General features: G+C 36.8%; 2 protein-coding genes across 2 annotated transcripts; one reads left to right on the forward strand and one right to left on the reverse strand.

Moving 5' to 3' along the window:
- LOC114533385 lies at positions 1-5,625 on the reverse strand. The gene is made up of 3 exons (XM_028554901.1): positions 5,439-5,625; positions 3,228-4,392; positions 1-2,353 (listed from the first exon to the last, which is right to left on the reverse strand). The coding sequence occupies exons 2-3, from the start codon at positions 4,376-4,378 to the stop codon at positions 1,423-1,425; spliced, it is 2,082 nt and encodes a 693-aa protein (XP_028410702.1). The 5' UTR covers positions 4,379-4,392; positions 5,439-5,625; the 3' UTR covers positions 1-1,422.
- A 1,051-nt stretch (positions 5,626-6,676) lies between these two features.
- Positions 6,677-24,685, forward strand: LOC114533343 (GON-4-like protein). Its single transcript, XM_028554854.1, has 31 exons — positions 6,677-7,129; positions 7,885-8,022; positions 9,069-9,146; positions 9,276-9,413; positions 9,579-9,662; positions 9,928-9,971; positions 10,423-10,544; positions 10,919-10,980; positions 11,382-11,466; positions 11,611-11,727; positions 12,487-12,594; positions 12,962-13,002; positions 13,168-13,205; positions 13,802-13,895; positions 14,798-15,000; positions 16,153-16,568; positions 17,272-17,402; positions 17,598-17,702; positions 17,972-18,082; positions 18,309-18,493; positions 19,164-19,680; positions 19,824-19,868; positions 20,406-20,492; positions 20,772-20,870; positions 20,987-21,040; positions 21,179-21,277; positions 21,418-21,509; positions 21,869-21,920; positions 22,408-23,213; positions 23,329-23,431; positions 24,271-24,685. Exons 1-31 carry the CDS (start codon positions 6,857-6,859, stop codon positions 24,391-24,393), a joined length of 4,650 nt encoding a protein of 1,549 aa, XP_028410655.1. The 5' UTR covers positions 6,677-6,856; the 3' UTR covers positions 24,394-24,685.
- Positions 24,686-26,185: the final 1,500 nt, after the last annotated feature.

The raw sequence follows: 26,185 nt of genomic DNA on the forward strand, positions 1-26,185 counted from the left end.
TGTAATAATTGATATATAAGGTGTATGAAAGTGAACTCTTATATATCAATCCCGTTTAGTATTTTGCTACTTCACTTTAATAGATATAATAATAGCGGATTTTGTAGCATACAAAATCGATTTGATCATGAAGAAAATGACAAATCAATGACAGGGTTTGTCAAAACAAATAAATATATAGTAATTAGTAAATACAGTATATAGGTATTTACAAACTTGTTTTTATAATGATACACTGAAAATATGACGTAATGACGTGTTAATGATTTAAGAATGCTGGTTTTTGTTCCATGGCCAAGTGGACTTGGTCTTTATATAGAGAGTTTAGAGAAACCGGCATGCAGTACGACTGTTCAGTGACATTCAAGTAAACTTGTATTCATTCACTAAATCTAAACTGATTCTAGCTATTCACCCTGACTTTACAAATCTATCGTATTTGCCCACAGGTTCACTGATTTTGAATTGAATATGCTTATCATCTGCCAATGCTGATTAGATTTTTGTTCCTCACTTGTTTATTTCACGACAATCATTCGGGCATAAGACTGATTAAAAGAATAATTACACACTCCCCCAAGTAAGCTTCGATACGACCTGTTTGTAAACGCGTTAATCAATTTTAAGCCGCATTTACACTTCAGACCTGGACCAGGACTAGGATCGACAAGTCTAGGTAATATGTGCCACGTTCACACTGTTTTCCTTGTAGCTGATATCGGATAGCCAAAGTAATTGACAAATTACTTGGAAGAAGACCCAAAACACGCCGAAAAGTGGTAATATACTATATATATATGTTACACAAATCATAGTATAACTATTAAGTTCAAAATTTGTCAGGAAAGCCTGTGCACATTGCCAAAATCTTGCCCCAGGTCAGGTCCAGTCCGTTCTAAGGCGGATAAACAATTAACGTTCACATCTAGGCCTAGGCTTGGTCCAGGCCATATCAAAGCACGTAGTGTAAACGCGGCTTTATACTGCAATCTTGGACAAAAAGTATTTGAATTTAAGTCCGTAATAATCGCTACACTGGTTTTAAAAAATGAAAGTCATCGCCGCACTCCGATCTTGGATTCTCAGGGGTGATCTGATGTTGAAAGAGATGACGGTCCGGAAGCTACTTACATCTCACTGGCAGATGACGTCATGTTGGGGCATATATAGGTTCAACGTTCAACATCAGATCACCTCTGATGAAGACACTAGACTGGTTGCCGAAACGTTACTAAGGTCGTGAATGCAGTCTTTGTGTGGTTATTAATTTCATTTTTGAAAACCAGAAAACGGTATGTATGCTCCTACACATGCTTGTATACTAATAATGTAAATCCCAATAAAGTGCTTCAACATATAAGTTTTATTGGAATACAGTCATTCTCTTATGCAATCATCAATTGTAATTTAAAGAGAGCACGTTCAATTGCTCAAAGATGCCAAGTACACGTTTAGTGCGACGATGTTTCCCTTTTTATCATTCGTAGAAAATTCACTCTGGCATTTAGGGCAAAGGGCTTTCGACAACGTTCCTTCAAACTCGGTAACTAACGATTTTTTCTCGCATTTTGGGCACGTGTATTCTGCGTTTTGCAAACCTTTCAACGAGCTCATCAGCTTTGCAGCTACTTCAGCAGCATGTTTCCGGTAATACTCCTTTTCTCCTTCAGTCGCTTTGTCCCAATCCCAGGAAACGTCAAAGAATTCCAGCTTATCACCAAGCACTTCTGCATTTTCCACTCTAAAGAATCCATTATCACCCCACTCTTGTCCCCAGGAATTCATAAATTTCAAGCATTTGCTGTTGTAGCTGGTCAAAACGACGGCATGACCAATGGTAGGAGGCGAGGTTTTGTCCGAAGATTCAGTATCAGCGTTCGTCATCTCCTTCAGCGTCAGTATACCTGTTGGGTTATTGCGAAAGTAATCTTTAAAGCTCTTCATTTTCTTTTTTGGCAGATGAAATGTTGCTACCACAGGACGCTTCTCGACAATGGCTTTCTTTGCTTTGTTAACCTTGAAGACTTTTTCGCATTTAAAACCATACTTCTCGCATATTTTTTGCAGAACATCACCGGTGTTAGCACCATTGACACCATGGGCTGCGATCATTTCATCTTTCAACATGTCAAACTCAGGATAAACTCCCTCCGGACCGTAAACTCCTTGCATTCTTAAATGAAGCACAGCAGCTGACGCAAACGCATAGCAAGTATTTTGATTTAAGATTTGCTCCTCCGCCTCCATATCTCTCGTGCAATCTCTAATGTAGATGTCGAGGTCAACAGATACTAGCAATTCAGATAATGTGTCAGCCGAACCGACAACTTCTTTGGCCATTCTACATGCTTCCCTGAAAATTATTTAGATCTTGAATGATTTAAAAGGCTGCTTTCATGAACGCGGTTCTAATTTATTTTTGGCCGAAGGGAATTTTTTTATTAAGAATATAATTCCTGTGCGGTTAAACAGGGCTCAATTCCTGTGCAGATTGTAAACGCTCGATTTTTTTTCGTCCGACAATCATCATGTCAATATAAAAATTATGCCATTTGTAGAACATGCTCGTTTCCTGTGAGCACAGACCGGTGCATAGAAATCAAAAATTAATGAAATGATGAAGTAGTAATCTTAGCTTAGTCAATTTTTTGCCTACCTATTTAAAACATCAAGTTCAAGCTTATAACAACGATCCGTCTGAACGAATTTGGGCGTGCAAAAGATAGTGCGTCTTCTAGTTCGTCTGTGTATAAACACGGGCAAGTAGACGGATCATCTGCGTCAAGACGAATTATCCGCATAGTTCGTCTATTTATACAGACAAATTTCCATGGGTAGTTCGTCTTGACGCAGTACAAATACGGATGCAGACGAACTTAGGGAAAAAGGATACTTTATTACTCGTTTTAGTTTTAATCGGGCTTCTCTAATATAAATCAATCTAAAAATGTAATTCTGCAAGATTGAAATTCGATCTTGCATTTTCTTAGGGACGACGAGATAATTATATTATTTCTGGCTTAATTATATAATAATTTCCGGTACGATTCTATGACTGGATGAATTTAAAGGTAAGTATTTAACCATGATGAAATAAAACAAGAATATTATTCGTATTATTGTTATTACGTTGTTATTCAGAGGGATAGGCACAGGAGAAACTTAAAGTGTTACTTTTTTACGCCCACTCCCACTGAATATTTTCGACCTCTTTTTATTAAACGTACCTTAGGTTATCAGGATGATTGGCTTGAATAAACAAGTTTGTTTCATTCTTGTCGATGTCGATCTTCCAATCATTCTTGATTAGGAATCCCAGTGGCAGATCCTGTGTAAGCAGTTTAGAGCTCAAGGAAAACAGAAACTTCGCCCCAATTTCCCAATTACCATCCATCTCATCGTACAAGTGCTTTGCAGAAATATCTGTGGTTTCTGTGATGTAACAAGATACTATGTATACGCCAGCTCGTGCTAATCTGGAGGTGAAATGCTCCACACTGAGAAAATGCCTGCCGTCTGCAGGTTCTCCATCTGACAGCACAAAAAGCAGCTTGTTCTCAGCAGTAGTTTGTTCAAAAAGTCTTGTTGCTTTCTCGAGGGATTCGAATAACGGGGTTCCTCCATAAATATACGGCTCGATTTGTTCAAGCAATTCTTTTTTGCGTTCCTCAGAAAGTTCGCTAACTTCCTTTTCACCAACGCAACCACGGATAATGCGGGAAGCATCTTGCACGCTGTATATAGAGTGAGATCCCACGTTCACCAAACGTTTCTTGGATTTGAAATATTTGACAGTTTTTTCCACAATGGTTTTGATATCCTTTTCCGTAGCTTTCGGTACTATATAACTGAAAGCAAATACACCCAAATCCTCAAACATTTCGGCTGGCCAAAAAGCTGGACTTTTATTCCGACAACCAGGTGGTAAAATATCTTGTACAAATATGGATGGAAATTCTTCCTCAGACATGAGTCTGTCCAAAGCTATTGCGATTAAATGTGAATCAATAACTTTTTCAATCAACTCAACAGAGACCCATGTGCGTATGTTGCGGGCTCCATGCTGCTCGAGAATATCTAGGATATTATTGATGTCATCACGCTTTGCAGGTGCATTGTCAACCGACTGTTCATGTGTGGTCATCATACTCGTGTCCCCATAAAGTGTTGAGATAATATCAAATACCTGGCTGCCAGTTTGTTCTGCACCAAAGCCTATAGCAAAAATTCGATTCTCAGACGTAAGATCATGTTTGATAAGGTCATCAATAGCGCAAAAAATAGATTGTGCCCACGGCTTGCCGTCTTCTTCAACACCGCCTCCAATGTTATTCTTCATTGAACCAGAAACATCAAGTAGCAATCCGGTTACAGACATGTTTACTTTCTTATCTGCAATCGAGAAAGATTCATTTGCATCTAAACCAGTTAAAAAATCACTTTCAGAAAATATTAGCATAATGTATACTATTTTTATTGGCATTTCGTGTTTTAGAGATTCCGTCTTTGAATCTTTTAGTATTCTGGGTTTTGGAGATATACGGCTTTTAGTATTTCGGAATTTAGAGATTCCGAATTTTGGTATTCCTGGTTTTGAAGATTCCGGCTTTAGTATTCCAGGTTTAGTAACTTTCGCGTTCCCCAATCCCCATTCCCTTCTAAGATTCCGCGTTTTTGGTTTTAGAAAGAGCCATATTTCAAAACAGTGAAAACACACAACTTAATGCTCCTATAATAGGTCATAAAATTGCACAATCATCAAAACTGAATGATATTAGCGCTATGACAACCAGTTGCGTAGCCAGCCTGACGATTTAGTCATGCCATGCAAATTTTATGTTATTATCATTATTTCTTTCTTTAGAATTTCATTGTTTTCAGAGTCAATAAACACCAAAATACTAGCCATAACATAACTAAATTGTCTGGCTGGCTACGCCACAGATGATAACAAAAGTTCAGATGAAATAATTATTTAAGAATACCATGAAGCGAAATAAAGAAAAATATTTCAATCAGCCACCGAGTAAGATAAATTATCAATCAAGAACTTTACAAAACAATTCAAATCATAACATAACCCAATAGTTATATAGACGCGAATGTTATAATAATTATGCATCGCGACTTTCGATATCATTAGGGTTATATTGAGTGAACGAATGGACAAATATTATAGGAGATTACAAATGGTATGACTTCGTCTTTACCGTGTTTCGGACCACTTTTTTTTTTAACAGCAAGGTTCTCCCTTTGAGAAGGAAAGTTAAATCGCACACTAAAGTGCCGTTTGCTATAGGCCCGATGGTGTCCTGTCAATATATTTTTCAGTATAATGCTATATTTGTTATATCAAATCCATATTATCTTGGTTAAATGTTTCTCTAACCAACACGATTTTAGTTTCATGATCAATCAGCAGAGATATCTTTACTTACTTTTTGTTTAAGTCGAAGTCTAATGACCACACAGCTGCTCGTATGAAATCGCTGCACCACGATAATGTTTTTCAAGATCTAGTTATCTTATCCTGTAAAAATCCGCTTCGAATGTCCGCGTATCACAACAATTTTCTAAGAATAAAGTTCTAAGCCTTAGTATAACACGAGATTAGAAAGATTGAAAGCCCGGCCTGCTTTTAATAAATTTTGCAATTCCTGTTGATCCTGAAAACAAAGAACGGTGCGTCACGTTAACAGCTCCGCCTTGTCCGGCCACCTGCAAAACCAGGAACAGCGAAATACCGGAACACGGAACACCGGAACAGTAATAATCCGGAACACAGAACAACGAAAAAATGTTGTTAAAAATAAGGCAAAAAAAAAACGAGGATGTAGACGAAAAAAGGCCCTACCTATATCGCTGTAAAACAATACTGTTACTGTCAGTTACATGCTGCAATTAATATGTCTGACCCAAATAGCTATCACTCTCGTTGAACTTAAGGGGCAGCATTCTTTAGCTGGTTGCTATCATTACTACACTTACCAGCGACTATATTTTCAAGTAATGATGTAAAGTGGTTGTATATTAGCAAATCGACCAGGCCGTTACATCGCAAAACACCGTGCTATCGACTTTAAGTATGTGAGGAACTAAATCGAGTTTAAAAACAACCTTCCCTTAGCTTAGTAGCAAGGCGAGTCAGATTTTGGGGATAATAAATAATTATTGGATGCGGCTGAGCATTATCGAGAATAATAATACAGTAGAATGATAATAATCGATGAGGCACGCATTAGTTCGTGCTGCATATTGGATTTGGGATCCTTTTTGGAACACAAGAGAACACGTTGACGCATCACACAACAGGGGAGAACATTAAAATCAACATTTTGCTACATTTCTCAAAAATATGAAACGATCAGGGCTGCGATTGGTTTTGATTATTATTACATAAAGTATTTCAGAAATAAAACATGAAATATTGACAAAAAATATCGTACAACAAACGACGCGGTCGACGCCCGCTACAAACGATGCCCGCTACATGATATAAATAAATGGCATGATGCATTGTATATTGCTTATACTAAAAAGCGAAAGAGTTTTATGATTTAGAGTTAACTTTAATCGTTATTTACTGTGAACTGTGAACTGTGAACTGTGAAGCTACAGTTATCATAATCAATAATAATTTAACCTATCGCGGGCTCATGTTAGGCGGTGCAGATTATAACAGAATTCCAGAATATAACAAAATTAATATACGAATTTTAAATACGTTATTAAAGTGATGTTTGTTGCATTTGTGTTTCAATTTTGTTTTCCTGTGCAGTGCCACGAATATGAATTACTTCTGATTTGATATCTTGCTGGTTTTCGTTAGCATTCCCTGGTGAATACAAGAGTAACTATGCCTAAGTCTTCTCCGGGAAAACGGCGCAAAAAAGAGACGAACAAGGATGATAACAGTAAGCAGGCGAAGAGAGTTAGACGGGCTAAAAACGATGAAGCAAATGAGAAGGATGAAGGAGAGAATGAGAGCAATTTTGAAGATGCCAATGTTGATCATAGCAAGAGTGATGATGATCCATTTTCAGAACAGAATTTTGATATAGATCATGAACTTGACAAAAATGCCTCAAAAAGTAATCTGTCTGTATTTAATGTAAAGAGCTTGATTCATGTAAGTATTAAATTTGCCCATCCAGAAGTATAGATAAGCAACTGATCAGCACCAATAATTTGCCTAGATTGATTAGCTGCAATGCTGCCAATTTAAGCTAGATCAGATGATTGAAGATGATTTAATATTTAGCTTGCTATCATTAAGATGTAACATGCACAAGTATTGAATTACAGTGTTATTACAAGTATTGAATTACAGTGTACAGCATTTGCAATTTCCTACATTTAGAAGTAAACAGGAGCAAATATGATATCTCAGGTACCCTCCAAAAATTTTAGAAGACTCGGTCAATTTATTATGGTCAATAAAGGCTAGCCTGAGATAGAACAATTTAGTAAGTGGGGCCTCTGACAGTCCCAACTCTTGTTGGCTCACAATTAGTTTCTTGCATGCTGCAAATTTTTTCCGTCCTTTTGCCAGCTCTCTACATTTACTCTGCAAATTTTTGTCAATATATTACAATTGAATAATGATGGTAAGATCACCAGTGGCAGAGCCAGCTTGACAATTTAGTCATGCTATGCTGATATTTTGGTGTTCATCAACTGTGGAAACAATGAATTTCTAAAATTCTAATGACTTGAAATTTTGCATGCTTAGGAGGACAAAATCAACAGGCTGGCTACTCCACTGAAAATAACCCTTTTATCTGAAGAGTTTTTGCTTGGATGCTGCCCCCTTCCCATCTTGCCGGCCTTGATTATGATGTATGTGTTAATTAAATATCTGTGGTTTGTGTAATTTTAATGTAGCATGTGTTGTCTGATGAACGGGTGGTTGCAATGGCATGTAACATTGCTGAAGGCAAAACAGATGCTGATGATGATGATAATGAGAATAGAAAAGACAAGACCAAGGATGAAATATGTTCAGCATCCCCTGGTATTATTGTGAGTACTTTATTAATACTTACACTACCATCTCAGTACTAATCAAAACACCTCTTTTTGACCCTTACAAAAAGCACTGTCATGTACACAAAAATAAAACAGAACCTATTTGAATGACTATTTTATTATAGAGTGTGATATTATGCTCTCCCCAGCAGTTTTAGAAATTAATTGGTCACTCCCAAACTTGTACACGTATGACCAAAGAGGTGGCATCTAGCACTACTTTTTCAAAATTAAATTATGACTGTATGAACTTCATTGTTAAAACTGTCTCACTGTGATTCCATTCCAGAAAGTTGGTTGTTATTTTTAAAATAATCAGTGCAACAAACAGTTTTTAGGTGCATAAATTCTTAAATACGCATTAAAATCACTAAATTTTCAAAAGCTGACAACTTGGGTCTTTTGGTGTTGTAAATTTCAGATATTGACTGATATTAATAGAACCTATTCCAAATACATCCTTAATAACATAGAACTGGGATAAAAATGAATGGATATAAAATTCTGGAAACTTTTGTTATTTTTTGGCAGAAAATTAATTGATCAAAATTAAAAACTATACGCAACTTACTGGCATTATTCTATCTGTATTTAAAAAAGCAAACACTTTGCTATTCATTTTTCCTAAAACATTTCAATAAGTACTCTCACAAATATCCTCCCAAGTGTTAACTTTAGAAAGAAATAGTAAATGGCACTTGTTTGGTTTGAAATGTACTTTCTGTTTAAAATAGTAAATTAAAATAACTGGTCAACAATGCGAATAACTCGTTTTTCTACTCGCTTTTGTTTGAAAGTAGATATGAGCATTTTTATGAGGTCTGTAAAAAAACAGTATTTGAACACTTTTGATCAGCACTGTATATATTCATTCAATGCATGATCTATGAATTTTACTGTTTCAGAAAGGCATAACATGGGGTGAGGTCTGTGAGGGGAGGGTGGTTGCATGCCCGTTTTGCTGAAAAACTAATCTGCCTTGCGCCTCACCAAGTATGATACATGTGCATGCAATTGACATGCGTATTTTAATATCATAGGAACCAAAACTGACACGATCAAGAGTTCGTAAAGTTGCTGAAACAACTGGGACTGCTCCAGATCCATTGCTACTTGTGGTATGTACAGTGTACATATCCTACTGTAGAAGTCACCTACTCTCACGTTTTCATGCAACTATTTCGTATGTACTAATTCGGAAACTGAATTTCAAGAGTTCGTTAACAGGCATGAACTTTCTTCTTTAGAAAGAGACTATTATACACTCGCCGGTAAAGAATGTTATATCTCCATTTAAACTGAAACGCAAAGCACCGGATACTTTTAACACACATGATGAGATTGATAGAACTGATCAAAAAGAAGAAGACAAGGATGTCAACCAAGTAAGAAATGCAATGAAAGCCTGTAAGAGCACAAATATTATAAAAATCAAATCTGTATATAGCGGCACCGAACACCCTTTCTCGAATGTCCCAAAAAGTGGACGCGGGAACTTTTTCCACGGTCCTTAATTATCGTATATGTATGTGTGTTTCTCTTGATAACAGGAGATTGAGGTTCCCTTGGCTGATCTTACCTTCTCGGAAGGCGGCTCTTCTGATGAAGAATATGATCCTTTGAAAGAACATGTGGTGAGTGATATCATTTAGCGCTAAGTGCAGTATTTTTGAACATAAGTTCACAAATATACGTTGTTTGTCATTAATATTATCACCAGTGTATCACAACTGTGTAGTCATTATGACTTGTGTAGCTACACACGTGTATATAGGTTTAAAATGCTTCTTCCAATTACCCGAGGACCATAATTTTTCTTAATTGCCATGCCACGTACGGTTAATATACACAGTGAAGTACATAATTATAAGAGAAAATATGTATTTTGAATATCTACAGGATGGTAGTGAAGACGATTCGGAGAGTTGTGTCTCTAGTACCAGGTAACATAACTGCATGTGTTGTACTGAACGAATTCGCCGTAAAAAGTCCTGTAGAATCGCTTTCTATTTTCTACTTTCTATTAGTTAGCGCGAATGAATTTTCCTTTTGGAAAACCTCTTAATATACCTGTATTAAGGTCAGGGCCGTCGAGAGAAATTGGGGGGCCCGGGGCAATTTTTTTCTGGGGCCCTATGACGTCATGGTTTTAAATATCTGCGAGGCATAAAGTACTTCAAAGCGATGTTAAAAAGTTTAACAAACAAACTTCTTTACAAACAATATCAACGTATCTTAGAAATTAAAGTAACAATGGCTGTCACTCGTATTTTCGACTAGTGTGCGAATAATACACCGAGCCCACCATTTTTTTAAGGTGCTTTAATTTTTTAAGGCCCTGATTAAGGTTATTTAATTTATGGCAATGATATGTATCTAATGCATTTAATGTAGTGACCTTGCTTCACCTGAGCCATTACGTCGTACATCACGAGTCAAACGGCGGTTACTGACAGATCAGATCAGCAGTCTTCAGCATGATGATAAGAAGGATGAAAATACAGCTTTAACTACAGGTACTTTACTACATAAACATATTAAGCATCATGTATTGTTTTCCGAAATTTCCATCTGGGTATTTTAGATGCTTTGATTTTGATTGAAAAGATGGGTCTCTGATCGGTCTATACTCTATAGTTCAATAATTTTAGTTTAACATTAACAGGAATAGTCGCCATCTTATCACAGTATATATGTACAATAATGCGTGGCTTAGTGTAAGAATTACAATCCGAAATGTGAAACTTTAATTATCCGACCGCTTTCTGCAAGGGTAATGACTTTTTAAAGAACATTGCATACAGACGTTTTTATAACTTTGTTTTAAATAGCGTTGTGCCTTGTGGTGTATTTCCTGTAAATGACATTCCAGGTTATCAATGTTTTTCAGGTCCGGAAGAATTGTCATCTCAATTCAAAGTTCCTCTACCGATTTCAAAGTCAACAGATAAGGTAAAATATACATTTAAATATTGTATGTATCGCTCTATTCGATGTCGCTTCCGTGTTAAGAGATGCTTTGTCCAAGAAGAAGATGACTTGCAAGCTCTGTGATTTGAATGCTGCAGAGTGCGGTGTCGAGGTGTTTGCTGTGATATATGTAGCTAGTGCAATAATTTAATAGCGTGATGATATTAAACGATCGCTTTATTGGTTACATTCTGCAGAGAGTCCATTGTTGTGAACAATTTGCATTAACTGAAACCTAACCAAAAAACCAAACAAACCATAAAACAAACCATAAATCTCCACAATCTCTCTTGACTAATCGTTACTTTATTACAGTGCAATATTCAATACTTTTATCTTCTATTCATATCTAAAGTATAAATACGATACTTTAATGTTTTTAGAAAGAAATCGAGGAAACTGACTTGATTGCGGAAAGAACAAGATCTAGACTTCCACTGACTGATACGAGCCTGGAAAGTATAGAAGGTAACTGTTACTGATCAATACAAAACTTAATCACGCGTTGACATGTATAAAACGCCGTAAATTTATCGGAATGAGTTGCTCCTTTCCCGCTTAGTTTTTCTGATACTTGCTATACCACTCATTATTTTTTTATTTTTTTTACAGCTCAGTTTGTTCCCCCGGATCAGACACCAGATCTTTACGATATTATCAATCTTGATGATTTAGAGCAAGACGATCTTGATTGGCATAAATGGTTATTTGGTCTTAACGCTGAGAAAGGTGAAAATACTTCAGTTGATATAGCTAGCTATCTAACGAAGGAGAGGAAATATCAGTGCCCGTAGCTGTACTGAAAAAGTAGACACTATATACATGTAGTCTGTACTTTACGAAACAAATAGACACTACAACTAGATATATATAGTTTGCACTGTACAAAACAATCAGACGTACACTACATACATGTATAGTCTGTACTGCGCAAAACAAGTGGACACTACATACACGTAGACTCGTCTGTACTGTGCAAAACAAATAGAGAGTAGATAGATGTATATAGTCTGTTCTGTGCAAAACAATTAGACAGTACATACATGTGTAGTCTGTGGGCTGCAAAACAAATAAACACTACATACATGTTTAGTCTGTACTGTGCAAAACAAATAGACAGTACATAGCTCTGTGCAAAACAATTAGACACTACATACACGTGTAGGCTGTACTGCGCAAAACAAATAGACACTACATACCTGTACTCTGTGCTGTACAAAATCAGTGGACACTACATATGTGTAGTCTGTACTGTACAAAAATCAAGAGACATTACATAGCCATTAGCCAGATGTCATGGATTTTAATTTTTCGCTGAGTACATTATTCAAAAAGACACAAAATCACCTAGCTTTGAATCAACTGCAATAAACCTATGTGTATGCATGATGTGGTAACGTCCTTGGCGAAATTGTTCGCGAGTGTCTAGACTATAGTGTTGAGATATTTTATCATTGCTCCAAAATTAATGATTTTTGTTAAATACAGGAGCAACAGACACTGAAGATCCTGAGGATTCAGAGTATAATTTCATGGCGGAAGATCAGAAAGAAGAACAGGAAGAATATCGAACTGATCGAGCTGTGACAATCTCACGTAAGCTTTATTATATTGCAAAAATATTTTCATAAGCAGCGAGAATTCTTAACCAGAGTGTGAATACCGACCATTCCACCCCCATATATATGTTGCTTGTTTCCTTATGTACACTTCTAAGATTTTGGACATTCGAAAATTTTTTTTTGATACGTACATTCTTACCAGTCCCTGTTTCAAATGTGCAAGCTCAAATCAAACAGTGATATTGTATCATGAATATTTCGTGCATCCCCTTTGTATGTTTTTGTTTCGTACTGGTTCATACTGCTCCATACTGTATGTGGTGAACAAAATTGCTAATGAGAAAACAGTATTAAAATATGATAGAGTATTAGGATTGCTGACTCCGCTTATGAATATTTAGAGAAAGAGTTGGCCGAACTCTTTGAAGAATTTTTAGCCGAGGTATGACCTTTTATTGTTTGTTCACATGAGTATTACAAAGACATTTTACAAATTATCGAACTAACTTAGTGAAATTGCGATTTGAATGATTCACTTTTTGATTCATGGATTATTACACTTTGAATATTACGTTTCAAAATCTAATATGTTCATTTCTTTCTGTAGTTCGGTGATGAAATTCCTCTGACGGATGAAAGGAACAGGTAGCTACATACATACGTTCAATGCCATATTTTCCCGAAATTTAATAGTAGAATCTTCGCTAGGAGATAGTTATTCGAATATTATTACTATTATAATCTTCCAGTGGTGGATATTCCTAAAATACATGCATGTATTGGATAGTTTCACACATTATGAGCATGCATGTGATTGACTATAGACATAGTTACAATGACAACATTATAATTTAAATTACTAAAGGCTGCTTTCCATGGTCGCGTACGTGTTGTGCGCATGGGTCAACAAATGCATACTAAAATATGCGGAAAACTAAGATATTTTTCATATATGACATATATAAGGATTTAGACTTTTACGTGCGTGCACGTCCGTATAAAAAACGCGACAGTGGAAAGCAGCCGTAAGTGGTAAATAAATATTTTGTTCACTATTTACGCCTTAACGGCCTTAAAGTCCTGTGTCCTACCGGCTTCGCCCCTGCAAGCCTCTCTTGACGTATTTAATATGATATTATGATTTACTCTGGACACATGTTTCAGATATACGACTCGTAATTATGTGTGGAAATTGCTACCACGTATATTTTAGTTCTGTAGCTTCACTGTTGTCGTTTCAGTTTACAAGCGCTGGAAGCTCCCGCCGTACCGTATATAGAAGGAGTTGGAATGACTTTGGAACAACGGGCGTGCTTGATTACACAATTACAAAAGGTAAATTTGCAACTGCAAATAAATAGAACTTGCACCGTAGATAAAGTCCTTATATAGGTAATGAATTGCAGTGAGAAAATTCCATTTTTAATACAACGCATTGTTCAGCAAATGCTCAAACACCATAATATATACATACTTTATTATATACGTGAAAGTTTTTTATAATTATGCAGATACAGTATAAAGCAGCGAGTGTGCCTCCACATCTAAAAATATTGTTCTTGCAACTTGTGTGCAATGCAGTTGGTTTGTAACAGTCCATACGACAAAGCCTATTTTGCCTTCTTACGCTGCAGAATGCGTGGCTTATTATTTACTTGAATGGCGCAAGTATGCACGAGACTGCCATTGACAATATCAAACTGGCTAAAAGCGAGTAGGTGCTTAAAACACTTGAAAATAGCTTCAAGTGGGTAATTAAATAATTCAAGGTACTTGAAAAGTGCTTCAATCTAAAATGATGCATGAAATTGATTGGAGAGTACTTGAAAGAGAACAAGAAATGATATACCAATTCATTTTTAAAACGTCTAAATCTGACCTGAAGTGCATGTTGATTTTTACATTTATATTTGATGAAAAACATTCTTGTTTAGTGCTATAAATGAAGAGGTAAAAAATTATGGTTCGCTCGATCGTTAGAGTTCGGTATAGCGTGCATGCATTCCAAGCACGAACCCTGAATGACTTCGAGTATATTCAAGATGAATGTCAACATTTACGTACTCAAAAAAGTTGGCCCATCTCCGAATTTCTATGTGTACCATTATGTATTCTTACCTCTCGTAAACAAAGCTTTGGCGACTAGACCTGCTGTAGGGCGTAGAGAATAACTTATTGCATATTTTTCGTGTAAATCGTTAATTTTTTTGCGATTTTGTCCTTCCTTTGCCTTTTAGCATACTCAACTGCTTGTCCAAGTGACGCTGTTGTCTAAAGAACGTTCTGATTTGAGTTTAATAACAGAATCATGCGAAGGATTACTTCAGGATATGATACGCCTCAACGATGTCTCCACGAGCAATTACGTCACTCGATTGGTAGATGATAAACACGCGACTCCTACTGTATTTTCTTCCGTTAAACTTTCCGAGGCTCTCAGGTAAACTGCAACTCTTGGTAGGATTATATAATACAAAGTAAATATGAGAAATGTCAAGACTTTTTGAGATTAATCTATTGCTGCTAACCTGACATAACAGTAAGTTGTTAAGGCACCACCTTTTTTAGTATGTCAATGGTGCAGCGGCTGCGAAAGATCGGGAGCATTTATATATTCCTGTTAGCATACTGTGGATATAACTAGTTTGAAGAGAAACTGATAATGCAGAACCTGAATAGATGAAAATTTGAACCCCAAAACTCCACAGCTAGCGATCTCCACCGGCCGCTGCGAGTGTGTTAACACATTCAATTTACAATAGAGAGCTACAGATGTTTTCAGCAACACGGGCGTGAAGCGTACTTTATTTTAAGACGATAATTAAAGTGCCTATATCACTCGTGGGATTTTTATGCATTTAAAAAGAACGTAAAAAGTTAGTGAATATGTTAAAAAACATTTTTTGATTTAGGGCAATAATTTGGAAGATACAAGCCTCTAAAGTAACTGCGGTTCCTGAGTCCCAACCTCCTGGGTTTAAACACGCGGCTATTTAATTTGAAACTGCCCATTGTTTACAGGAGTTTGGGACTCAGGTAGTTTAAAGGCTAGTATCTTCAAAATTATTGCACTAAATCAAAAAACTTTTTTAATCTATTAACTAAGGTAACTTTTTACATTCTTTTCAAATGCATAAAGATTCCACGAGTGATATAGGCACTTTAAGGCACACGTGTATTATCACAAAACAATAATATATTCTTGGTTTGCATATGACGTCGTAATCAACCATTAGGCGCCATCTTTGATGACTGTACAAAGTTTAATTCTGTTTTTTATGGGAACAAACTCGTTGATTTACTTTTTCCTTGCTTATTTTGTCACTGCTTATCATCTCTGTCGTATTATTGGGTGGGCATTGAAATACAGCAACGATGAAAAATTTATTTGTGCACATGTTTTGAAAAACAACCAAGATAATGGCAATTGCAAACCATGCACCTATTGTTTCATTTAGCAATATGACGTTAGAAAGGCCCGACTGCGCCCGACACTGCCAATGTAAATGTTTCTTATCAGGCTATAGCGTTTTCGATAATATTTTTTACTAATGACCGGCAGCCGAGTTTAACATGAGTTTTTCGTTTTCAGAGTAATTAACCTTCCCCGTTCGTCTGATACATCGACTGCGACATCGCCGAAGCCTGAAGACGAGTCACGTGAGAGCACATCAGGTCCTGTCGCTAAGGAAGTGATCAAGGTAATAGTGTCATCACCTGTGTTCATATACAGGGAATTATTACCTCAGGTCACCTTTGATGCTGGAAAGACAACAAATACTCGAGCAGCTTTCCTTCAGAGCGAGGACAACTTACTTGTGTTAGGATTGGACCAATATGGCCATAATTGGAGTGAAATTAGGAAGCATTATCTGCCAGCCAAGACTACCAAACAAATCAAGATTCGTCGCAAAAATTTGTGTTCAAATCGTGCTCCAGATAATGTCGTGAAACAGTATAACGCCTCTCACGAGATACCAAGCTTACCCACGGTTCCTGCTGCTCCAGGTACAGAATATAATCGATTTTGAACCAAATATTTTTCTACATAAACATGACAAAGCATGTTTCAAACGTCGTGCTTCTCATGTGCCAAACGCACTAACAACAAATGATAATGAGCCACCACAACTGATTATTTAGTTTTTAATACGTTCGGCACGTGTGAAGCACGGGTTTAAAAATTGCTTAACTTTTCGCTCACGAAACTTTAAAATTTATACTATTTATGACGATTATAACATAAATTGGGATCGTCTGTTAAAACTCAACCTCGGAATTTCCCGAATGAAGTCCGACGGAACATATTTTACTTTGGGGACCTAAATTTAAAAGGGATTTCGTCTGACCGGCCACGAAATGATTCTAAGTGTTAACCATCCAAACCAGAGACACAAAGGTAGTCCATGTAATCTACACTACCTGTTTATTCACGCTAAGTAAAATATTCTTTTATTATCCGGGGGCTAAGCTGACTTACATTAACTTTTATAGGTGAGTGGGGGTGGTGGCTGTAATAGTTTTCCTTAGCTTTCTACCTTTTCCCGTCGCCTCTTTAGAAGTAATTTTGTATGAATTGAAATTTACCTGCATTACAGAAAAATAATTGCATGAAAGTAGATGCGTGCACTTCTGTACGAAAGATTCTGAGGTTACGTTTATTAACCCGCTGTATGAGGTGATGGTCCGCTTATAGTCGCTTTATTCGTAGCACCTGAAGCTCCGCGTCTTATACTTCCTGCCGTTGTTGGAGCAGGTGCGAGTCCTGCGTTGTTGAAGAAATCAAATTCCCAGCAGACAATTACTAACGGGAAGAAAAAACTTGGCAGGAAAAGAAAGAATGTGAGTAAATCTTTCATGTTTCACTAAGGTTAGAAAACCATGTTTGCATTACAATGATGCCTAGGAAATGCTCGAAAGAAATTTCAAGCATTGCATATTTACATTTGGCAGATTTTTACTCACATTATAGGCGTCATTTAGCCCCCTTTAATTTCTAGGTTTTAGGCAGCTTTGATTCTTCAACTTTTTCCGCAGATAAAGCCGGCCACTGTGAAGATATGCAAGACCACACCACATCCAAAGAGTGAAATAAGTAAAGAAATTGCTGCCAATCCGTTTGTTCCTGGTGTTTCAAATAAGGTAAGGCCAAAGCTAGTATAATAATTACATTAGGTTTTTGTTATTCATTAGTTTCTACGGATTACTTGCCAGAAAATTAGGCAGGAATCGCATGTAATAAGTGAGCACTTTGATTATCCCTCAAATTCTTCATATACCATAAACATTAGGACCTTTCAATACTCGTATTGTTATCACAACTGTGCTAACCGTTGCCATGTCTTTCAAATAAAAATCCGGTGGAATTTCTGTATTCGGAACTCGGTTAGTAAATGAATATTTCTACATAGGTGCTGCCAGCCAACTTGGAAAATTTACAACACATGAAAAGTGGAAATGTTGAACAAGGAACTTGTCCTACGTCAGTTCATTATCCACCGGTCTATGGTATACCATATGAGGTAAAACAGAGTGTGGCACGCAAAGATGTCACCGTCAGAAAACATGCGGTGTATACTCTTCTTGATTATATCGACATAGGTGTTTACGAAAACTAAAACACTCATATTTTCCATATTTCACTTGTGAAATATGAAAGAAATATGTAATTCAGCTGCATGTTATCGGAATCCGATTTCCGGAATTTCGCCCTGTATTTTAACCATGTTACGATTCTTCTTTTCGTAGAATATTCCGACTATTATTGTGAAGGATCCAGTCATTAAAAACACCGAAAGTCTTCTAATCAGCGGGCGACCGCCAGGTGTCCCGTTTAATGTCCGCTTAGTGGAAGTTAGCAAAAATGCTACATTGGAAGGTATTAACACCCAGGCCAACGGCAACAATGCTGGTGGGAATGGAAGCTCTACAAGGTAAATATGTTTTCCTGCCTGGCCAATAAAATTTCAGTTTTTATAAGTCAATTTTAGTTGATTCTGTTATCCCTTGTTTCGTAACAAACATCATTCGAGTGCATCGGTATTGTCAAAGTCAGATTCCAATACTCCTTTTAAAGGCTGGTTTCCACTCAGGAAAATTATCTTTCGGACCGGATTAAACAGTGTAGTTTCTTTTGTGTTTAAAACAATTAGCTTTGATAAAAATTAAAATTAGCACTGATAAAAGAAACGTTTCTGTCCGATGCCGTCCAGAGGATGATTTCCCCGAGCGAAAACCAGCGTTAACGTAGCCACTTGACCATGGTCTATATAATAACAAAATCTTGTTGTAATAATAAACTTTCAACACTTGAGCGAACTGTACGGTGGAGAATTCCATGGTCATGTATAATTCAGACGAATCACAATATGAGTATATACAAATGGAACAAAATAATAGTGTAAGGTCAACGTTACGGTACTAGATAAAGAGCATAAAATCAACATAAAGTTTTAATAAAATAGATCAATAAGTGAAATTGTTACACGTTAATTACTGTGATAATAAATAATTCCCGACCTGCATGCAAGTATCCATTCAGTTTTTATGTTGGTGAGTGCGTATGGTGTTCTCATTTCTCTTGCTCGTTTCCATTTTCTTTAGAACCTCTGTTTCTTCACCTAACGACAGAATGAGGCAAATATTGCCATATTTGAAGCCTTTGCTAAGGCCTGCTGAAAACATGCCCGTACAAACGTTTCAAACAGTGCAAAGGCAATCATTGAATCTAAATATCCCCGCGTCCACGTCGACATCGCTACCAAGTCAAATATTAACATCCCCACACCAACAGAACATTCCCATACCAGCCTCACAGACGTTACCGAATCAAACAACTGTTGTTAGTTTCACACAAACCTTACCAACGGCTCAAAAACAGACGCTAACTCAGAGCTCTTCCACACCAACCACACAACTTGTAGAAAATCAAACATCGACTCCCGAACGCAGTTCCCCAAGTGAAATCGCAGCTGAGATGACTACGGATCATGCTTCTTGCACAATTTTGCAAGGTTCAGAGAAAGAGAATATACAACCAACTAGCGAGGAAACTCTTGGTGGAAGCGTAGACGATGGAAATCGTGAAGGCCTGCCCACTGATACAAGTGAAGATGCAAAGGTGATGATAATATTATAATACTTAAACGTCCTTCGATCTACACATGCAGGCGCAGAAAAATTACTGAAAACATCTGTTTAAAGCGCTAATTTTAAGGAGCTGGCATAAATTATGCTCAACAGTACAGTGTTTCCTATATTTAGATTCGTGCTCTCTCATTCGCGGAGTCATATCTCAACAATGTCAAGGTAATCTAAGCATTTTGTACTCTTATTTTGCCTCGCTTAGGATTTTACGTGCACGTAGTTATAAAGCTTACGATTTTAAGCCCTGTTTACACTACACTCGATTTATTGGCACGGCACGGCTAAAATGGGTACCCGTCCCCATTTCATTTGTGCTCGGCCTTTGTTTTGGTAGCCTGAACACTAATAAAATTGGGTACGGGTACCAATTTTAGCCGTGCCGTGCCGATAAATTGAGCGTATAGTGTAAACGGCGCTTTAGTCTACAGCCCCGTTTACACTACACTCAATCTATCGGCACGGCACGGCTAAAATTGGTACCCATACCCAATTTTATTAGTGTTCAGGCTACCAAAACAAAAGCCGAGCACAGATGAAATTGGTACGGGTACCCATTTTAGCCGTGCCGTGCCAATATATCGAGTGTAGTGTAAACGGGGCTTATATATGCATGCATATGTTATTTCAAAATGGCTTGTGCAAAATATCATAGTGATTACTTCAATATAATTAATATAATATCTGCCTTACGTTATATAGAGAGAGGTGAAGAAAGACAGCCTTACTTATCAATCGTTCCTAAGAGTTCTCGCGGATTCAAAAATTAATGCCTGGAGTCCAACAAGGGTAAAATATCGAAAGCTCTTTTTATTTATTCTATATTAGCTACGCAAATTGAGCTCCAAAAAATCTCGGCACTAATCAGATGAATGACTATATGTATATCCATGATTGCACTTCTGGGGCCGGTTGTTAATTCGAAAGACGTTTAGCTTAAACGGTTGTTTAAATGAAACATACCAATTACTGTTAAACAAAAGTGTTATAATTGTAGAGTTTTTAGCTGCTGAGAAATATCGTATTAACACACGTGAAAATAACGTTATTTTAAATATTTTTAAAAAGATTTACAATGAAGTTGCTGTAGTTTTGAAAGATTTTCCGGACTTGGTTCGTGATTTTGTCGGTTTTCTTGAACCTCATCAGGCCTTGGATGCTGGAGAGGTAAGATTTTTTTGTGGCGGAAAAAATCCATTTGTATATTTTTATCTTCACAAAATGCAAAAGCAATTGTATTGATAACATCGAACTAATTGCCTTTTTTTTCTAACTTTCCATAGTTTATGCGAAATAAGGATATTTTAAAAGCGAGGGCATTTCTTGAGCGAGTTGAGGTAAGTTACATTATTAGAAGGGTCTTTGTGGGATATATCGAGAATGCTTCTAAAAAAAATTCAATGTTGGTCACACTATTCGAGCTTTAAACAAATTGCCGGCCTTTGACGCATACATAATCTCTTTTCTCTGAACAGAACCATTTCTCAAAGAATCAGTCACATTTTCAAAAGATTATCAAGGCATTCTCAGCGTTCAACTCGCGGGAATCATTATCGAGTGAGAAAGAAGAGAAGGTACTTGCAGCAATTTTAAAGAAACATTTTTCACCAGTGGGAAAAGCGTTACTAATAAATAAAGGGTAAAAAATATAAATAAGTAAATAAACCTAAACTCTATTACTTTAGGTAACTATTTTATGTGGGGTTTTTTTCAGTTGTACGAAGCAGTCGTTCCTCTCCTAAAGGGACAGCAATATCTGATCGAGGAATTCAATTCATTTTTCAAGCAATTAAAACCCGAACAATGGTAATGATTGCAAGTTTATATATTTATATAATTATATGCCGGATACAAAACTTCCTCCTCCGTCGATGTATACTAATAATTCCTGGCATACTTTGTAAACCACCCGATAAAACTTGAACATGCAGTACAAAGTTATACGTATTTAGGCGTTACTCATTTTCCTGGTGGTTGATGATCGCTAGCTGCTACTGACAATTTTGCCGGAGATTCAATTATTTTTTGCCCTCTGCATAATATATTTTGTTTTGCATCCGACTCGATTTATGTGAATACGAGTCAAAATTTCTTCAGCTATGTTGAATAGATGGAACGCTCTATTTTGTTTGTCTTATTTTATTCCAATTTTATTGTTATTTCAGCCACAGTGATGATTTTGAGGAAGTTGACCTTGGAAGTGGAAGTGAAATCGAGGTCAGACTGTATTTAATCGTCATGATTTTATGGATATAATAGCGGATAAATAGAGAGCCCCACGTTCAGTATTGTATATGATGCCGTTGCTTACAAAGTACCCGTTTAAAACTGCAAAGCTGTGTCTTGTCTCCAACAACACCAACCCTCCTTCTCAGATACAGCCCTAATCTGGTTGATTAACATTTATCTTTATAGACCAAGGGCCGTTGAATAAAACGCTTTAACTACATTTTGCATATAGTTCAATCCTAGTTAACTCGGAATTACCTAACTCACAACTGGCTCCAGGAGTGAAGGGGTTAGGCGAAATATTTCCGAAAGCGATGATATTTCCCCAGGGCGAGGTAGCTCTTTTTAAAAAGGTGTATAAAACACCAGAATATTCGCGGAAAATGATTCAAATATCTTATGGAATATCAGTTATAGAACCTGGTTTTTCTCCTCGTCACCCAGCTTCATGATACTATACGTCTTCATTTTTTAGGTTGATGATTTCGAAGAGCTTGTCATACCAGACGTGAAGAAAAATTTGACAAAGACAAGAGAATTCGATAAGACGCCGGTAAAACCTACCAATAGGAATATCTCTAGAAAATATCGGAAGTTAAAGAAGGGTGACGATAACGATAAAAATGCCGGTGAAAAGGACGGCGATGATCTTGATGAAGCAATCGATAATCTTGGAGAAGTGAATGATTTCCCTGAAGATATGGAGGATAATTGTGATAAAGTTTTAGAATCTGATGAGGAGGATTACGATGAGGCCATGGATAAAATTAACAGTGATAGTGAAACACTGGAAAATTTTACTGATACCGAGAATATAACGAAATATGCCAGTGATAATAGCAACCCTAGTACTCCAGCTAGTGAATGCAAGTCAGCGGATGATCCGTTTGATGAAGATTACATTGATTCACCTGAGGCAAGCCAAGAGAGTCAGATTACGTCAGCATCGGAAGCTTTTTCGGACTGGAGTAGTGAGACTATTGATATGATCGCAATAACAAATAATTCCCCAGGGTCTTTGGTACAGTGCCAGAACTCGGCGGCTAGTGATGAAATAAAATCAAAAATTGTTTCTATTGAAAGCCAAAAAAATATTGCAATACCTGGTTCTTCAAAGTGTGGTTCGGAAGAGAAACCTGAAGACTCTGTACAGTGTGCAGGAGATATTTCTCAACACCAAAATGTAATACCTGTCAACAAATCTTCAAATGATGTGGGAAAACGGATTTCAGCGAACAATCTTGACGTGGACGAAAATGGAAAGTCGGTTATCTGGACGAGGTACGTCGTCTCCCTTTATATTACAATTTCTGATTTTTGAATAATTTTTTTAATATAGCAAAGTGATCAAAACCAAAATGTGTTTCATTTAAAGAAGTGACTTCCGTGTTTGTAGGGACGATGACAAGAAAATCTTACAGCTGTTTCAAACACGAGGATCGTCCGAAGGTATTTATCAAGACCTCGCACAACAACTTCAGAACAAAACCGCGGCTCAGGTATTTATTCATTTGGTGTTTTTTCGGGTTTATTCACGATCTATCCAGGAACCGATCATCCTACTAAGTGAACTGAGGCGAGAGTACTGCGTCCTAACGTTCCTCACTTGAGCTAAGTACCCTGGAATGGTCTGATGGCGTATTACCTAGATCTTGGAACATACTTTCGCAACTATAATTAAACCATTCATTAAGGTGACCAATAACTACGGAATCTTCGGCAATGACACTAGAGTTTTACTTTTGAAAATGATTAGTGACGTGATCGTTAAGAACATTAAAAAGATCATTAGGCCAACAAACACAACTCATCAAGCTATTAAAATGGCTCCATAAGTCTTGAAATAGTGAAATGTAAATTAAGTGTCCAAATATTTTCCTGGAAGCTTGGCTTCTGTTCTATTCGAAAATAACGTTATTTCATCTTTTTAAAAAATCGCACATTGCAGAATTTTTCTTAAAACTTTTCTATCGATAAAGCATCAAAAATGATACTACGCAATACTTTTAATGGGATAAAAATTGTTGGTCACCGAACTCCTTTGCGAAATAAACACGAATTGTACTCAATTTGGTGGCCATTTTTTAACGTTTTACGCTCTAGGTATGTTTCCTATTAAATTTTTATGTTTTTGCCAAACATTAAATGTTCAATATACCCTTGTTTAAATTAAACATTCAGCATTGATCCCATGCGGAACAAAACAGATTATCAGAGAATGATCTTCATCTTGCCCAAGTTACTGTAGGTTAATAATTCCTCTCAGGTCAAGCCAACGTGACCTAGAAATGCGCAGATATATATATTACCGTTTACATGCATCATGTGTTTTATTCAGGTGGAAAGTCGTTTTCGTGTATTGCTCAGCTTGTTATCTGGTGGTAATAATGAGCACAGTAGTAGTGATCAATCAGGAAGTGAAAGTGAGGGAGAAAGCTGTGATGAAACTGTGGAGACGTAGGAAGAATGATTATTGGGGTCAAAGATATGCCTACCTTGGCGAACTTTTTGTCGTTTATTTATTAAAGACATCAATCAATGCGGTGCCTAGGTCAGGTAATGCGCACCACCTAATGGGGAAGCCGTACAGAAATTTTATACCATGTGATGCTTTCTAACGATGCAGTATTGTACAAAGTTGTTAATCATTATTTTAAGATGCTCTTGAACAAACGTTTGCCGTATTTTTACTTTTTGTGTAAAGCGAGAAAGTGGTTAAAAATTTGCCAGCACTTTAAAACACAAAAATATGCCCACGAGAAAGAAACCGTATCTTTCAATACGATAGTTATTGTAATCGTATCTTTCAACCGTATGTTTGAATACGAGAATTCAATATTTTGCGTTTAGCTTGATGAAATTTAGCCCGTCGATTTATAGGCCTTAATTAATTTACTCCTATTATTTCCCCCACCAACCCTGTATTTTATTCAATGAGAAGTCATATATTTGTAACTATGGCGACAGCAATCGAAAGTGTTGCAAATTTGTGTCAGCTATAAGCAAAATCATTCTTTTTTTGCTTAAATGATGTGAGAAAATTTGGGATTTCCTTAAATGATGTGAGAAAAACGACATAATTATACGAAAAAAAATTCTTGTATGCTAGTTGTGCAAACCGTGCGGTCAACAACAATAGAAATGAGCTGGAACTAGACGTAAATTCCTGTCAGCTAAATTTAATGCTTAATTTCCGCGCTTAGAGCTTAGGATCTTAAACTTCCAGTTTGGTTTGACAATCACGTACGACATTTTTATGCTCGATGTTTTAGATGGCTAATTATGTATGACTGCGAATCAGCGCCTTGAATAAAATGATGGTTTTCGATGAAATTTCCTCACAATGCTCACTTCATATTGTTATAAACAGAGAGCTTAAGGCTATCCCACAATAACGTTTTCAAGCGTTTTCACATTCGCTGTTATGAAAAAACGGTTTCAACCACCGTCAATTTACAATAGAAGTTAACGACAAGACGCTTGCTAAGCGTTTACTCGAGTTAATTAAAGGTGCTGTTACACTACGCAACTTTTCTTGCAAGTTGCGGTGCAATTCTACTCCCGGGCCATTTAAAGTTGGCAAATACCAACATTTCTTACAATCTGCAAACGTTTTCTGAGAATTTTGAACACTCTTTACAAATTAAGATCAATTGTATTACAAGTTGCAAGGAGAGTTGCATTGTGTAACAGCGCCTTAAAGGAGTTACTTTCAGCTGATAAAATTTATAAATAAAAGCAGAAGATTGGCAGGCGCTTCAAAAACATCGCAGGTTAACATAAAACGAGGGTATCTTTAAGAGGGCCGGGAATGGGGAGTCGATTGCATTTAGCAACAAACTGATATAATTACTCTGTCGCTCACGCCGGAGTTGGAAATTTGCCTTGGCTTTGTTTTGTTTTGTTTTTTTCGCCGTCGCAAGAGTGTTTGGCGCGAAATAAACTAGTATTTAAGATGAGTATGTGACGGTATTTATCTACGTCCCAGTTTTGTCTCCCAATAGTTGTGGTGCACAGCTTTGGCTAATTTTCCGATGCGCGATTCGATTTCGCTCGCATGATACAGCAATTCCTCCAAGAAGAACAAATAAACCGTTCTTTTGATGCTGTTCGATTAAGTTTAGATTTAATTGGGGTCAGAATATATTTAATACATGTAGATTATCTACTAACCCTGAACGTCACATCTTACCATTGACGGCCCCATCAAATGTTGTGGACTTTTATTAAAGGGGCTTTAGCCTTTAGGGCAG

Source organism: Dendronephthya gigantea, unplaced genomic scaffold (genome assembly GCF_004324835.1).
Source record: "Dendronephthya gigantea isolate DGI-Jeju-01 unplaced genomic scaffold, DenGig_1.0 000089F, whole genome shotgun sequence".
In the NCBI taxonomy this organism is placed as follows: Eukaryota; Metazoa; Cnidaria; class Anthozoa; order Malacalcyonacea; family Nephtheidae; genus Dendronephthya; species Dendronephthya gigantea.

Coding starts and splice junctions, on each gene's coding strand:
- LOC114533385 (XM_028554901.1), bottom strand. CDS start 4,378: ATGTCTGTAACCGGATTGCTACTTGATGTTTCTGGTTCAATGAAGAAT. Junction 2,354..3,227: donor AATCATCCTGATAACCTAAG/GTACGTTTAATA, acceptor AATAATTTTCAG/GGAAGCATGTAGAATGGCCA.
- LOC114533343 (XM_028554854.1), top strand. CDS start 6,857: ATGCCTAAGTCTTCTCCGGGAAAACGGCGCAAAAAAGAGACGAACAAG. Junction 7,130..7,884: donor ATGTAAAGAGCTTGATTCAT/GTAAGTATTAAA, acceptor ATTTTAATGTAG/CATGTGTTGTCTGATGAACG. Junction 9,663..9,927: donor ATCCTTTGAAAGAACATGTG/GTGAGTGATATC, acceptor GAATATCTACAG/GATGGTAGTGAAGACGATTC.